We start from the raw sequence: 16,060 nt of genomic DNA, 5'->3' as shown, positions 1-16,060 counted from the left end.
TAGCATAACAAAATCGAAAAACGGAGTAAGCAATCAAGAGACGATCAAAGAGAAAAAATATCTGATCGAAGTTGGAATCCTTCGTTGTGCGGAGAGAAGAGAAAAAAAAATCTTAACTTGTGCAAAATTTCAGTAACCGTGTAGCATTCGTGTTAAAGAATTTCAGTTTCTTGTGTGGTGAAATCTCGTTGACGATAGGAGTGTTTCGGATCAATTTGTTCTGGGAAAGGTAGGATATTGCGTCTTGTGGTTCTGCATTTCGACATTGCCAGTCCTTTTTCTCACTGTGATTGACGAGACGAGATTCTCGAATATAGCTGAGATGAAATCATTCATCACTGAGCGTAGTTCTCCTGTCGTGTGGGGTACTTCGACTCAAGTCTACCTTTCGGCTAGACTTTACACGGTAAGGTCATCAATTGCGTGCTTACTAGCGTCCCGGTTATAACGCCTTGAGACGGCAATTAATTTGGGGATAAATTGCATTACGTAATGTATCCTAACAGGGAACATTTACTGCGTTCACATTACTTTGAAACGAGGCAATTTTTGAATAAAATATTCAAATCGTTAGTCATTATTTATTTTTGGGCGAGAAAACAATCAGATTAGTTCTTCAGTATCACGTGTTTGCGTTGAGAACACATGAAGCGGTTAATATTAAATTATTTTAACTCGTGATTCGAGTTGATAAACTGATACGGGATTGGTATCTGTCCATAATTTAGACAGATACCAATGTTCAAGAAAGTGTTTCCGCATACAATTCAATGAAATTCAGACAGGGAGACTTAGAACTCATTTTTCCTTTTTGAGTTTCCCGTATATTTATGCCGAATGAGAAAGACAATTGATCGCAAGTGTGCAACGAAGCGAGTTATATAACGGAACCGGACACCTGTTCACAGTTTAGTAAAGCCGTTATTCGTCGTTGAGATTCAGCTTTTTCATTTAACCCATTAGTGCCCAGCGTATGAAATTTAATACACAAAAATGCCCGTTTTTGAAAAACTGTTTTTGATTAAACTAAAGTGTTGAGCGCATTTTAAATGATACCACATGACAATTTAAGAGTGTTTTTTGTGTCAGTGTAATTTTATCTGTCATTTTTGTTGTTTTGTTGTGTATTCGCGTCATCGAAAGTACGGTGTCGCCACCTATGAAAGTTTCACGTGTGAGTGAAAAATATGTAAACAAACCGTTGCATATTTTCTCTGTAATTAATATACTGATTTCTCGAAAACTTGTACCGTGTTTATCTTACAATTAGTGGAAATTGTTGAAAAATAGTTTTTCTTAACTGTTTCGATGCTCCGAACCAAAATTTATTGTCATTTAGTAGTGAAAAAAAGCCGTTGAAGTACACCCTCTGTCAATCTACCTGCGAGAGAGGTAAACCGAATTAATGAAATTTGAAATAAAAATATCCGCTTAGTGTTCATAAAATACCTAAAATACAAAGATCTGGCTTCTATTCAATTAGTGCTCTAATATTTTTCAAAATATTTTCCTTAGAACGTGTGAAATATAGACGTCAAAAGCTGCGCAAATTGCCCGGAGAACATGCAAGTCGGACGAAATTTGCTTGAAGCTGACTCCGAACAATCTGCAAAATTCAAAAGCCGTATTGTTTGTGTCGTCCCCGGATGTAAGCAGAGATATCGCCCCGGAATTTCTTTACATGCCTTCCCTCCGAAAACGGACAAATCGCGGTATCTAGACTGGATCCAACGACTACGGCTAAAGATAGAACCTACAAAAACCTCCCGTATTTGTAGCCTCCATTTCACCGTGTCGAACTTCTACTCTCCAAGTATTCACATTCACATTTTCGCATTTTTGAAAAAGTGTGAAACAGTCCAACTTGGTGCAAAATGTGCAATAATAAAGAAATAAAATAAAACATACTTAAGCAAATGATACAAAATAGCCATGACGTGTTTGCACTTTCCTTTGCCAGCTTTACAGGAACACGAAAACAACCATTTGGTGAAGGAGATTTTCGTACAAATTTTTATTGTATGGGGTTCCGAGCTTGGAGATGATGACTGGAGGCAGGACGAGAAAATACTGAAGCCTTCATCGTGAACTTCTTCAACACCAACTATTAAAAGATGTCCAGCTTTGAATATTCTTTCGCCTTCGACGACTAAACGGCTTCCACCTGCAGCGTAATCGAACACATCCGCAAACTCCACAGCCACGTAGCAGGTTTCATTTTCTCCGACTAATGGCTCCTGATAATGCATGAAACAAGGTCACAGAAAAAACACTTATAAGTTAAATTCAGCTTAAGCTACGGCAAAGTTTTTTTCACTGCATAAGGAAAACTCATTTTTTCCAACCGTTTGGAAGATAAATTTTGCACACAATTATTAATTTTTATTAAAATTTAGTATCCTGAAAGTTTGTTTACTTTTCCACAAGTAAAGACAGTGTCCTTCGGATGCGGTAAGAAAACGTTTTCCCTTGCAGTAAATTTATGTGATTTAACTAAATTAGCATCCTAGAGGATAGTTCTTTCGATACATACTCACCATTACGAAAATTTCTGCAAAAAACGTTAAAAACGGTGCCTTTAAAAATCACATTCTTTTTGCAATTCTTTGTTGACATTCGCTTCACGCACACATGCTGTCAAATTCAGCTTCGTAGTCGCGAATTGAAGCTTGCAAAGTTCGAGTTTCTCGCAAAAGTCGCAAAGTAAACATAACCTACACCTGGGCAGTAATGGGTTGATTAATTTCTTCATCTTCAGCCGAAATTCCGTTGTTGCGACCAAATAGATACATCAGAATCCCGTTTATCGACGGAACTGAGTAACAAGATCACCGCGGAATTATGTCAGTGCAATTTAGATGCAGAACCCTTGTTTTTTTACCATTTGGTTAGTTGATAAAAGTCAAAAGGTTGTCACTTTTATCAATTTTAGCGGATAAGTGCATTGAACTAAATATCAGCACTAAATAGTTTTCACTGGGTTTAAATATGCAAACTGTGTGAATAATCGTTTATCTCAATCAAACATTTTTTTTGTTAATTTCGAATGACTGGTCGTTAATGGGTTAAATAACATATAACCCCGATTGTTCGCGGAATTGAATGAAAAGGTCATCGCGGATAATGCGATAAAGTACTGAAAACGAGGTGCAAACACGGAAAAAATAATCCAGCATGAAAACTATGATGTATCAATAATGTTTCCATTAAAAAATGGACTTTTTCGGATGGAGATAAAAAAAACAAAGACAGATAATTGAGTTTGATAATCTTCCCATGGAAGGTAATTATATTAGCTTCCTTTGGCAAAAAATTCTAGCCATGTTTTCGAGTTTTTTCTTCGTTTTATTATCAATTCCTTCTCAGTTTTCGCGACAAAATAATTGGAGTAGATCCTACGTTTCAGGTTTGCCTAGAAATTCTCGATGGGACGCAGCTGGGGAAGACTGGGCGGGTTCGCCGACTTGGATACCACATTCAGTGTCTCTATAATTCAAGACCTTCCTTCCTTACCACATTCAGCAGCACCTTCTTGGAGAACTTGGTGTGTGAAATAAACTTCACCTCGGAGCTCACTTCCTTCGTGGGGGAAGTAAAGTACGAAGTGCCCTGCCCGTCGTTGCCATCCAGGGTAAGATAGGTCTCGTCGTGCACCACCACCGCCACGTCGCGATTCGCCGAGAAAATCGACTTGACTATCTTATTCAGCCGCTACCGCTGCGTCATGGCTGCAGCCCCGAGATCAGTGGACGGGACTTCCGCTTCCTGTCATGTATGTCCATGTTCGCGAGGTACTTTTCCACTGTTTGGCCGGTCGCACCGACCTCCCCGCCAAGCGCACGCAGCAATGTAGCCACTTTTCCCTCGATCTTCCTCTTCAACATCCTTTGGAGCTTCTTTTGGCTCAGGGTCGTCGGCCGTCCGGAACCGGGCTCTCTTTCAATGATCTGATTGTTGTCCAATAGTGCCAAGATGTTGTAGATGCCGGAACGGGCGTATCCGGCGTCCACAAAGTGCCGCCGATGTCCGTTTTCGACGCGGCGGGGTACCATTCTTCGGACGCGCTCACTTCTGAACGGAACAGCTTCACTGTTTTCACCATCACGGTTAGAGTTCGACTGATAGAGTTGTCAATTGATCGGTTTTTTTTTTTGTTATAAATCGTTTATTTTTACAGGCTCAGTTTAAAGTAGCCGAATTCTTAAATATATTTTTTAAAACTATACATATACAATTTTCCTAACACTATGGTTAGTAAGGTGAAAACCGATTACTCGCGGTTTACACGAGTTTAGAAGGGTGACATATTCTTTCAGGAAAGGGATAGGATATAAGGGAATTGTTACAATGTTGATGATCACACTCAATTTTTAAATCTATTCGTATATCTATTGTATATTTACATTTCAACTTATTTTACTGTTTATACCAAGGGGGCCAATCGCTCGCAATGGATGAAAAGGAGGGTATAAGGACATAGGGACAATCACACACGAAGATCGATAGCTTTAAGGAAAACATATATTTGGGTCATGTAATCAAGGTCTAACCGAGCCAACACATCTCTCACCGGCACATTGGGCTGTCTTCCTCGGGCTCGAAGGAAGTTTTCTAAATTCGATCTGGCGACAAGATACACCTCGCACGACCAAACAACATGCTCGATGTCGTGATAACCTTGACCACAGACGCAGAGATTGTTACTGGCAAGATTGAAACGAAAGAGTAGCGCATCTAACGAACAGTGATTGGACATGAGTCGGGAGAAGGTGCGAATAAAGTCCCGACTCAAGTCCAGACTTTTGAACACGGTTTGAGGCTAACCTTAGGGATAATCGAGTGAAACCACCGGCCCAATTCATCTTCGTTCCATTTGCGTTGCCAGTTAGCGATGGTATTTTTACGGACTAAAGAATAAAATTCATTGAAGGCGATTTGACGCTGATAAATTTCGCCTTCAATTGCACCAACCTTTGCTAATGAGTCAGCCCTCTCATTACCCGGAATTGAGCAATTTGAAGGGACCCAGACAAAGGTAATGACATAACAGCGTCTGGATAAAGCACTCAAAATTTCTCGTATTCTCTCAAGGAAGTACGGCGAGTGCTTTTCCGGCCTCACTGAACGGATAGCTTCGACAGAGCTAAGACTATCCGTTACAATGTAATAGTGTTCAACAGGTCGTGAGGCGACGCTGTCCAGCGCCCAGTATATCGCTGCCAATTCAGCAATATATACTGAGCATGGATTCTGAAGACTGTGGGAGGTGCTAAAAATTACGTTGAACACTCCAAATCCTGTGGACTCATTCATAGAGGACCCATCATTAAAGTACATATTATCACAATTGATACCCACATACTTTGAATCGAAGATCGTTGGAGCGATCTTCGATCGTTGATAATCTGAATATCCATGGATATCCTGCTTCATGGACAGATCAAAATGCACAGAGGAATTGATGTAGTCAGGAAAACAAACACGGTTGGGGATATACGAAGAAGGATCAACCTGCATGGAGATGAATTCATGATATGAACTCATGAATCCGGAGTGAAAATTTAGCTCGATCAGCTGCTCAAAATTTGCGATCACCAATGGGTTCATGACCTTACACCGGATGAAGAATCGAAGGGATCTTTTAGTGGGAGTACGCCTGCCAAAACCTCGAGACTCATGGTATGCGTTGAGGGCATACATCCCAACGCAATACGGAGACAAAGATACTGGATTCGCTCGAGTTTAATGAGATGTGTTTTGGCAGCTGATTGAAAACAGAAACTGCCATACTCCATCACTGAGAGAATAGTTGTTCGATACAACTTTATAAGATCTTCGGGATGGGCTCCCCACCAGGTGCCGGTAATTGTACGGAGAAAGTTTATTCTTTGTTGACATTTTTTACTCAGATACCTAATATGGGCCCCCAAGTACATTTGGAGTAGAACCAGACCCCAAGAAAGTTGAATGACATAGCATGAGTGATCGGTTTACCCAAAAGTTGAAGCTTTGGTTTTGCTGGCTTATACTTCCTAGAAAAAACCACCATCTCTGTTTTCTCCGTGGAGAATTCGATCCCTAGCCCAATGGCCTAGGTTGAAAAATTGTTCAACGTATCTTGTAAGGGTTCTTGCAGGTCGGATTCGTTTGATCCTACGACAGACACCACTCCATCATCTGCAAGTTGTCTTAGGCTGCAATTTTGTGTAAGGCAATTGTCGATGTCGCTTACATAGAAATTGTACAAAAGGGGGCCTAAACATGAGCCCTGGGGAAGGCCCATGTAAGAGAACCGACTTACTGTCGAAATCGAACTTAATTCTATCCGATCCTGGAGCCGAATTGTTACTTGAGAGGAGAGCAAGAGAGAATTCTACCATCGAAAACTCGGAATCAAGATCGCACCTATCTTGTGGTATATCTCGAACAATGTTTTTGCACGGGAGCGAAATCGGGACAAACCTTTCGTGCAAAATTAAAAATCCATCGATGTGAATGTTCCTCGCTTTCATTCGATAAAGAGCGATTTCTCATGTTTCGAGCCACTTTCCATAATTTTTTCATTGACGTTTCTCCCACGAAATTTCGCCAATAAGCACGTTTTTTACCTTTGATCAAGTTTTTAAATTGATTTTCAAGGTCTAAATACGTTTGAAAATTGTCAATGGTTCCTCGTTTCCGAAAAGCTTTAAATGCATTCGATTTTTCTACATAAAGCTTTGAACATTGGCAACCCACCATGGATTGGGAGGCCTTCGGCAAATGGTGGAACCTGGGATGGGTTTCGTTTGAGCGCGAACCGCGCTGTCATGGATCAAACGAGAAAGGAAGTTATACTCCTTCAATGGAGGTACACCATCTCTGGAATTGATGGCTAGAGTAATCGCGTCCACATATTTTTTCCAGTCAATGTGTCTTGTGAGGTCATATGCCATGTTTATAGATTCAGATGAATTCGACCCAATGGTGATGGAAATTTTGATTGGCAAGTGATCACTACCGTTGGGATCCTGGATTACATTCCACTTGCAATCTAACGATAGTGAATTCGAGCAAAGCGAGAGGTCAAGAGCACTTGGGTTAGCAGGAGGTTTAGGAACACGTGTTGTTTCCCCAGTGTTCAAAACGGTCATATTGAAGCTGTTACAAAGGTCATATATCAACAATGAACGATTGTCATCGTACGGTTCCCCCCAGGCAGTTCCATGAGAGTTGAAGTCTTCCAAGATCAATCGTGGCTCAGGAAGGAGTGAGCACATGTCAATAAGTTGCTTGCGGCTAACTGTAGCTCTCGGAGGCCAATACAAGCTGACAATACAGAGGTCTTTGCCTCTGATGTTTGCATGACAAGCAACAGCTTCGATCCCTCCAATAGGTGGAAGGTCAATTCGAAAAAATGAGTGGCACTTATTGATCCCCAATAGCGCCCCTCCGTATCTGTCATCACGTATAATATTAAAATCGTGGAAAAAGAGATCATCTCGAGAAGAAAGCCAAGTTTCGGACAGAGCAAAAACATCACAATTGAAGTTATGAATTAAAAATTTGAATGTATCCAATTTAGGGATAAGACTACGACAATTCCACTGTAAAACAGTGATATCTCCGACCTCTCTATTTGAATTAGACATCAAGAGAGATGATCATTGCAAGGAGGGGCCTAGATTCGTCGGTTAATATGATTGATTCTGCATGGGTAGTTTCACGGTCAGTGCGTGTGAAGGTAAATCCATGAAAAAGCGGCAATTTTTGTCCAATTTTTTATGCCAACCTTACAGAAATCATTAAGCTATCCTTCTGTAAGGTCGTGCACATCAGTAATCAGATAATGTGAAGGTCATAACCAAAACAAGAGAGCAAGAGCCTACCACTCACTGCAAAATTTCAGGTAGGTCTATCGTATTACTATGGAGCTTGCTTCCGCGGATCATCTTCTCGTGGATAATCGAGGTTGTACTGCATTATAGGGCCCTATCATATAAATCTAATCGAGGGTTCGATACAATCACTATCATTATCACACCGAGTTAAATCAGGAATTATAGAAATCGAGGAAAACTGCTCGATTCGTTACTCATGCTCGAATGTCAGCGGTGGTGTTGAAATATTTATTAACGTAAGAATGTATTATTTTATGTGTAATAAAAACGACAGCATGGAACAATTTGTTTTACTAAAAATATAATCCCAGGTTTTTTTACGCGGGGGACACGTACCTCGTAAAAAAACCGTGTAAAAACATCTGGGTGTATTGTAAAAAGAAGTTTTTCACAACTGCAATTTATGAAATTTCGTAAGCAGTTACGCATAGCTCTTACTTTTTTCATCAAAACAATTTTATTGCTTGTAATTTGAATTAATTCAAGTATTTTCATCACACCCGAATGATTTGCGTTCCGGATTTATGTTGGTTGAGATGTTCAGTTGTACCAAAGCAGCACTCGAAAATCCGTATGCGGGAAGGTTATCGTAATTTCTGTGCAAGCAACCAAATAAGAGACGGGAGAAAAATCTGGTGGAAAAAAGAGACGTTCGAAAATTGTTCAACATATTTTTGACGAAGTACGAAGTGTGCATGCTGATGGATGACGAAACGTAAAGATGGATATTGGACAGTTCCCAGCCCTGAAATTCTATAAGAAATTACAGAGATATCCTCTGCAAAATTAATCTCGTTTTCGCTGATAAATTTGTCAGAGAGTTCTTGAAGGTTTTGCAGTTGTGGACAGAAAATCAGGGTTCTCGTCGAAACAAGACAATGGACTCAAAAATGTTTAGGGAAGAAACGTTTCATTCTGTTTATTAATGTTCACAAACGTCCGATGGAGTTTTGGTCAGATTTGGCAAGATGCCACTACAGTCGAGAGGTGCTTCAATGGTACTGTGACAATAGGGTCCATTAGACTGAAAAAAAACTCAATCCTGTGCCCGGACACATAGGTTGAAACTTCAACGCATTCAGATTTTTGTCTCAAAATCGTTCTGAATTTGCATTCTGGACGAGAACAACGGAGGCCTGGATATCTTAGATTAGAGTTTTCAGAAATTTGGAGAGAGGTGCTCCAATTCCGAGCATTTAATTGTCCGGAACTTGTATAGCAGAGTCGTAGATATAGGTTAAGGTTAGGTTAGGTAGATAATCTCAAATAATTATTAAAAATAAATCGATATGTTCAACATTTCAAATGTCATACAAATATATATATATATATATATATATATATATATATATATATATATATATATATATATATATATATATATATATATGACCATAAAAAACAAGCCAAAATAATTTTTTGTTATTTTTGTTAAAATAAATTTATGTTTAGATTTAAGATGCATAGCAATAACTGATCACTTGATATATTAAGAAGTTTGTATCAAACAAAAAAGATACGGAATAAATATGTATTTATGCAAAAAAAGTACGTTTTACGAGTTAGTGAGGCGTCAAAAATAATAATGGGTTTTCAAACAATTGAGCACCTTTCAAGAAAAAATTATGTATAAAAATAACCTTTCCGTATCAAATTCTTGTTCAGTGTGAATGGAAACTTTGTTTTCTTTATGTTGTAAAATAATCTCTTACAAAAATTGTATCTGCAAATAATTTTTTGTATCATAATAAGTTTTAGTCGAAAACTAATTGCGTATCCAAATCTGGACACCGTACCGTTGATATCGCGAATACATTTCATTTTCACCGTGAACGGGAAGAAGGCCCAGAGTACAAACTTTGATGGACAGTATCCGAAGAAAAGTACGAAAAATTTGTGAAAACCTATAAATTATTAACAATTAATAATTAATTAACAATAAATTATCTGTGATTTCATATAAAAATATTTTTTGTATCTTTAATCAATCCCAAGATACAAATAGTTTAGTGGTTTCGGATTCTAAATGAATCAATCTTTATACTCAAATTGTGTCTTGCTGCTATTGTAAACAATTTTTAAAACGGTCATATTTATCTGTGGCGTAATATATAAAGTGGTACAAATCTCTGAATTATAAAATTTAATTTTTTAACTGCGTTCTGGACCAAACAAAACCGTATTTTTAACAGAGGACTACGTTGAACGTAAAGATATAGAGTGTAAAATAAGAGGTGAATGAACTGAAATGTTTCAAGCCTCTTTAAAACAAAGAACAGAACGGAGTGAAAAAATGAGGATCGAAAAACTCCACCAGAATCTAAAGAATTCACCAAGCTTTTGATAGCTTATAATTCGAGAATTTCTCGATAAACGCCAAAGACGTTTGCATCAATTTATAATTTTTATAAAGACGTTTGCATAATTTTTGAAACAAACTATTGAATATTAATATCAAACGCCATCTAAACGATGACAAATCTCACGATTGGATTGATCCATTGGCACGAGCAATCTGTGTTCCACCAGCTATGCCGTCGAAAGTGAATTTGAAAAATTTCAAATAGTCTTTTTTGAAGACTATGAAGGAGTTACGAAGACACCACGCAAATCATCAACCTTATTTTTCGCCATAAAAGTAAACTTGAATTTTGCCTTTTTTTTGTTTTTAGGTATGAGTGATAGGAAGATCAAGAAGAACGAAACGAACAAAGAAATCATCAGTATGAGCGAGGCAGCTGGATATCTGGACCGCTTTGTCGGCGACGTGAGCAAAAAATCTGTCACCAAACAAATTCTCATCGGTGCTGGAAGTGGATGGTAAGTTTCGAAGAAACGCGTGCTCTGTAACATGAAAAGATACACTTTTTTCATTTGTAGGGCTACCGGGTATATCACAATGAAGGTCGGCAAAGTAGCCGCCGTAGCTGTCGGTGGTGGAATCATTTTGCTCCAGATTGCTAATCAACAGGGTTATATCAACATTGATTGGAACAAAATTCACAAGAAAGTAGACAAAGTCGCAGATAAGGTTGAAGAAGCTGTCACAGGGCAAGGACCCAGCTGGGATGATAAGGTAAAAGAGCTTTTTTCCGCAACCTTGAAAGATTTGCATGTGATATTTTTTAATTCGGGGTTAAGATATCTATATTTCCGCCAGCATGAGATCGATCTCAGTCAACGATAATCCTTTTTACAGATTGTAAAGCTCGCCAAAGAAAATACCTACCTGGCCACCGGTTTTCTCGGTGGGTTTTTGATTGGCTTGGCTTCCTGTTGAATCTCAAGAATCGTTCTCAATGGGGAAAACAATCCAGAAGAGAGCAACCTTAACACTCGAGCAGGAATATTCGAATACCATTTATCGGAATAGACCTTTAAGTTTTGATCAAAATGTAATAGTTTTGGCTGACTAGAAATTTCAAGCCACGTGGGGATCGAACCCATTGAACAATTTTAACAAGTATTCTTTGAATAAAGCTTCGCGAATAAGATAAACTGCCGCGTTTTTATTTCACTATTTCCTTTTTTGTTAGCAACGCAAAATATTGTTTTTGAAGAGCTTCCAAGTGCAATTCACGGGAACCCACCCTTCAGTCAATTTCTTTAGCTGGTCTAACGCTTGATTAAAAAATGACAATTTTCGGATGCCGATAAAAAAACTACAAAAGATAATTTAATGGGAAAAATTTCCCATGAAACATAATTTCATTGACCATTTCCACGCCCTGCGGTCTTTCGGCAGTTGGCTGGAACTTTCACCATTGCTGTCGAAAACATATTTGTTGGCATGTTTTTCAGTTCTTTCTTAGCTTTATTTATTAGTACCTCCTTCTTCGCCACGAAATTGTTGGAGTAGACCCTCCTTTTCGGATTTGCCCAGAAATTCTCGATGGGACGCAGCTGGGGGACGTTTGGAGGGTTGGCGAGTTCGGAACATTATCTATCTTCAATCGATCCATCTCTTCCAGCGATTTCTTCGTGTAATGGGCGGAGCCCAGGTCCAGTCAAAACACCCCATCATCGTCCTGATGATATTTTTGGATGAAGAAGGAACTTCCGGAAGGCACTTTGTGCTGGAAATCTCCCCGTTCATCGCAAGTCCCGAACGGAAAAAGAGCGGCTTCGACATGACGACTGCGACGTTCCGCTTCGCCGGAAAAAAACAATTTTCCATTAATTTCAGCCTTTGTGTCTGGTTCATAGCTTGTTGTTCCGATACGGCTCCGCTAGGTATTTTTTCATCGTCTGGCCCGTTGCTGCGAACTCCCGGTTCAAAGCCCGGAACGATTTAGCCATCTTTCCCTATGTCTTCTGCTTTAGCTCCAGTTGCAGTTTACGATCGCGTAGTACCAGAAGTATACGGATATTATGGATACCGGAATGGGCGTATCCTGCAGATTCAAAGTAGTTGACGATCACTTTCAACGGGATGGAGCTCCCAGTACACACAAATCATGGAGCGCAGTTGCATTACTGTTTTCGCCATAAACCCGTAGTTCAAATCAAGATGCTGAACTATAGGTGTTTCGTTCTTGACACTTTCAGGACATGACGTGAGACGAGTAGCGAGACGTAACTTTCAGAATTATTTACTTTTTGTTTGGGTGTGTGGTTATGATTTCAATGTCAACTCGCTAAGGAAAATAATTGAAGGAAAAAATAAACAAATATATATTCGTGGAATATAGTGCACAACCTCCTTTTGCCCTAGCCAATTACTTGTAACGGCCCTTTCCGGATCTCCTTCCCGGTATATGCACAGCATTCTCCTCCTCCCTGAACGAAATCAGTGGAGCCACAATCAGCGTTATTTTTTGTCACCAACGCCGTAAGCTGATAGTACTCTTTTCCCCGCCGATGGGAGCCAAACAGAAGTACATTTTGCTTGGAAAGAAAAGCGAAAAGATATACTAAAACATCCTTCTGCACTGTTATGATTCGACAATAAAGCGCGAGCAGCTATTTTGCCAACGAATGCATTTGTCACCAAAAGATACGACTTGTTTTGTAAACAAATTTGTTTTTTCACGAGCAATGGCCGAACAGCAATTTTGACATTGCGGTCCACCTATAGTACAACGCCTTGGTTCAAATGATAGCGCTGTCAAATTTTGTTCGAAAAATCATGGGTTACTATGGGCCCTATTCCAGAAAACGAGACGAGAAATTCGTCTCGTCTCGTCTCGGTATCAGTCACTGTCGAGACGAGCAAAATATCCCATTCCAGTACAAGAGTTTCATTGAAATGTTTTATTTGGTGGACTGTAGAGACTTCAGTCAGTTTTTCTCGGTATGATCAGTAATGTTAGATGAGAAGACATGTTTTTGTTTTGAGAAAAACAACAAATAGTTTTAAAATTGATCCATCGATACTCTTTTCTCAGTGCCATAATTTTAAAAAAACATAACAAAAAGGAATAATTTTCATATATCTTTTGGTTCCATTGATATTTTTCCTCGAGCTATGGGTTCATCACTCAGACGTTTTGTTATGGATTTATTGGGGGCAATGTTTGTTCACCTAATCAACGATTTATCAAGAAAAGTTTTAAATCTATATATATATATATATATATATATATATATATATATATATATATATATATATATATATATATATATATATATATATATATATATATATATATATATATATATATATATGTGTGTGTATTTTCAATAAAGTAGTTGTTTTGAATTACTCATTTTCGTTCAATATGTGAAGACCCTTTTCGTTCCGTGTTAATATAATCCAAACAGTCATCTAGCATCCCTGGATATGAGTTCAATGTTTACATTTGGTTGTGTTGTTTGGAAGAGGCTCATTTGAAAATCTGTAAAATCTAGCAATTACTGAACTGAATCTGATGGTTGCAGTCGAAAACATACATTGCTTATGTAATAGGGGAGATGGGAGTAAGACGGACATGTTAAGGAAAACTTCAATTGTATCTTTGGAAACTCATGTTTTCAAAAATTTAAAAACAGTTTCTTACAGTTCAATATACTGGTTTTCGAAATAACTGGCCAAATGTTTTATAAAAATGTGTTTTTCCATGTTTTTTTTACTGAAATTAAAACAAACCGAAAAAAACAACATTTTTATCGGTGCGGGTATAATGGACATGTAGTGTGGGGGGGGGGGGGTATATGGACAGGTTCATAATATACGAAGCGTAGAAGTTTATCGCTCGCGAGAGGAATAATTTCACTCTCTCCCAGTGTTTGTGCGTCCAGTAACTGAAATAGAACAAAAAGAGAAAGCAACATAAAAAAGAGTTCAATCCCTTCTTCCCTTCACTTCTCATCATGCATTGGATGTGATTATGGATATGACTGTCCATTTCACCCTCACACCCCCCCCCCCCCTCCCTGTGCAATTATTTCAATAATTTAAATTTACCAGTTACGAATGAATTTACTTTTCCGTACATACCTAATTTCGCTTCTCTGTCAACTCACAAACCGAAATATAACCATCAGCGAATTCAATTTTGCAATTAAACCACTCACAATGCTTAATATCGAAGCCGCAAAAGTTACATCCACACGCGGAATCATGTTCGATTATCGGTTCTTGTTTCTCTATTCCACTTTTGATCAGTATTCATTGTCATAGGATGGTTTAAATATTATAGAATAGCATGTAGAAGGGTTTCCCATCAACAGAAATTTGAAATTCATAATGCAACTATACAAATCAACAACCTGTCCATCATACCCCCACTGTCCGTCTTACCCGCGGCTCCCCTACTAGTTTAGCCATGGAACAATTTTTGAAGATCAAGGCAGAGCAGAATACCGATGCTTTTAATCAACAAGGTGAACAAACACATCTAACAAACTAGACGATTCGACTGATTCATCGACGAGCGCAGCCAAACGGTCGTCGAACCAGACGAGCTACTCGTCTGTTTTTAGCCGAGCTCGGCTTCTGGGATATGAAAACAAACGAGACGAGCGCTCGTCTGCTCGTCTCGTTTTCTGGAATAGGGCCCAATGTTTGACGGTGAACGCATGGAAAATTGGTAAAATTTGTCCGTTTTTTTTAAAAAAGAAGAAATGGTCTCAGTGCTCAATGCAATTTTTGTTCGATCAGATTATACACTTTCCAAACGTCTATAATTTTCTATCCACAGGCCAAGCGCTTTGTCGACCGTAAGATGAACCAAGCGGAGGATGCCCTGAAGAAGAATGCCAAGCGGTCCCGCAAGTGGTACAGCAATCTGATCGGGGATGAGAGCGGCTGCAAAATCAATGATTTGCATATATTCATTTGTGCCTTCGCTGCGGGCGTTGCAATTGGCATCGGAACGGCTTAAAAGGGCTTTGATTATAGGTGTACTTAAAAAAACAACATAGCGTATTGGCAGCAATATCTCATTAAGTCCAAAAGACCCACGTTGAACACATACATACCCAATTTCGTAACCGCCTCACGTGCGAGAAAATATGTTTTTAAAACAATGAATAATAACCAAAGTAATCGAACGAATAATATTTCATTCAAAGTAAAGATAAGTTTCTCTCACCCCGTTGAGTTGGCACGCGGTAGGAGTGAAAATTCGATAGAAAAAAGTTGCCGCAAAATGTGTTCTGCAAATTTAGACACACTTCATCAATTAACGACCACCGTAGGTTAGTATGCTTCGATACGTCTCATTCAAACATAACGATGAGCAATGCGCACAGTCATGAGTGGGTGCCACTTCCTACCGCGCTCGATTTCGTCCGCTCATTTCAATTCGAAGAGCAATCACACTACAGTAAGAGTTCATACCTCCATTATTGTATTCCATCATTGCAAGATTAAAAACTGTGTTAGTTTAAGACCAATTATGTTTCTCGTCTCGTCTATAAGCAAACTACTTGTAATAGAGTTTAAAAAATAAATGGAAAATATAACTAGCTAAATTATTCGATATCTCACATAAAGCCTTGAATTTAGGTCGACTACAATGGTTCCACAAATTAGTGGACGTTCCCATCTTCAAAAATGATGCACTGATCAGGTTTGAATCAGTTTGAATCCGAAATCACTCTTCATTTTATAGCACCGGTCGTAGTAGGCGTATCTGAAATCTTTCGACAGCTAATTGTTTGGAAAAACTGTATCATTCGACGGTAAAAATTTTCCGTTTATCCGTTTTGTTTTGAAAAAGTTATGCAGGATGGAA

At 38.8% G+C, this 16,060-nt stretch overlaps 1 protein-coding gene across 3 annotated transcripts; it reads left to right on the top strand.

Moving 5' to 3' along the window:
• Positions 1-15,797, top strand: LOC129778560 (FUN14 domain-containing protein 1). 3 transcript variants are annotated; one of them, XM_055785527.1, is made up of 4 exons: positions 1-229; positions 10,553-10,700; positions 10,761-10,956; positions 11,080-11,378. In XM_055785527.1, exons 2-4 carry the CDS (start codon positions 10,555-10,557, stop codon positions 11,158-11,160), a joined length of 423 nt encoding a protein of 140 aa, XP_055641502.1. In that variant the 5' UTR covers positions 1-229; positions 10,553-10,554; the 3' UTR covers positions 11,161-11,378. The 3 variants fall into 3 exon arrangements, with proteins under 3 accessions (XP_055641502.1, XP_055641500.1, XP_055641501.1); XM_055785525.1 differs by lacking the exon at positions 11,080-11,378 and adding an exon at positions 15,023-15,797 and having other exon boundaries at positions 3-229; XM_055785526.1 differs by lacking the exons at positions 1-229; positions 11,080-11,378 and adding exons at positions 299-406; positions 15,023-15,797.
• The last annotated feature ends 263 nt before the right edge of the window (positions 15,798-16,060 follow it).

The sequence above is a fragment of the Toxorhynchites rutilus genome, chromosome 3 (assembly GCF_029784135.1).
Source record: "Toxorhynchites rutilus septentrionalis strain SRP chromosome 3, ASM2978413v1, whole genome shotgun sequence".
NCBI classification, from domain to species: domain Eukaryota; kingdom Metazoa; phylum Arthropoda; class Insecta; order Diptera; family Culicidae; genus Toxorhynchites; species Toxorhynchites rutilus.
Note: the sequence above shows the minus strand (reverse complement) of the source record. Positions and strands in the feature narration are given on the sequence as shown.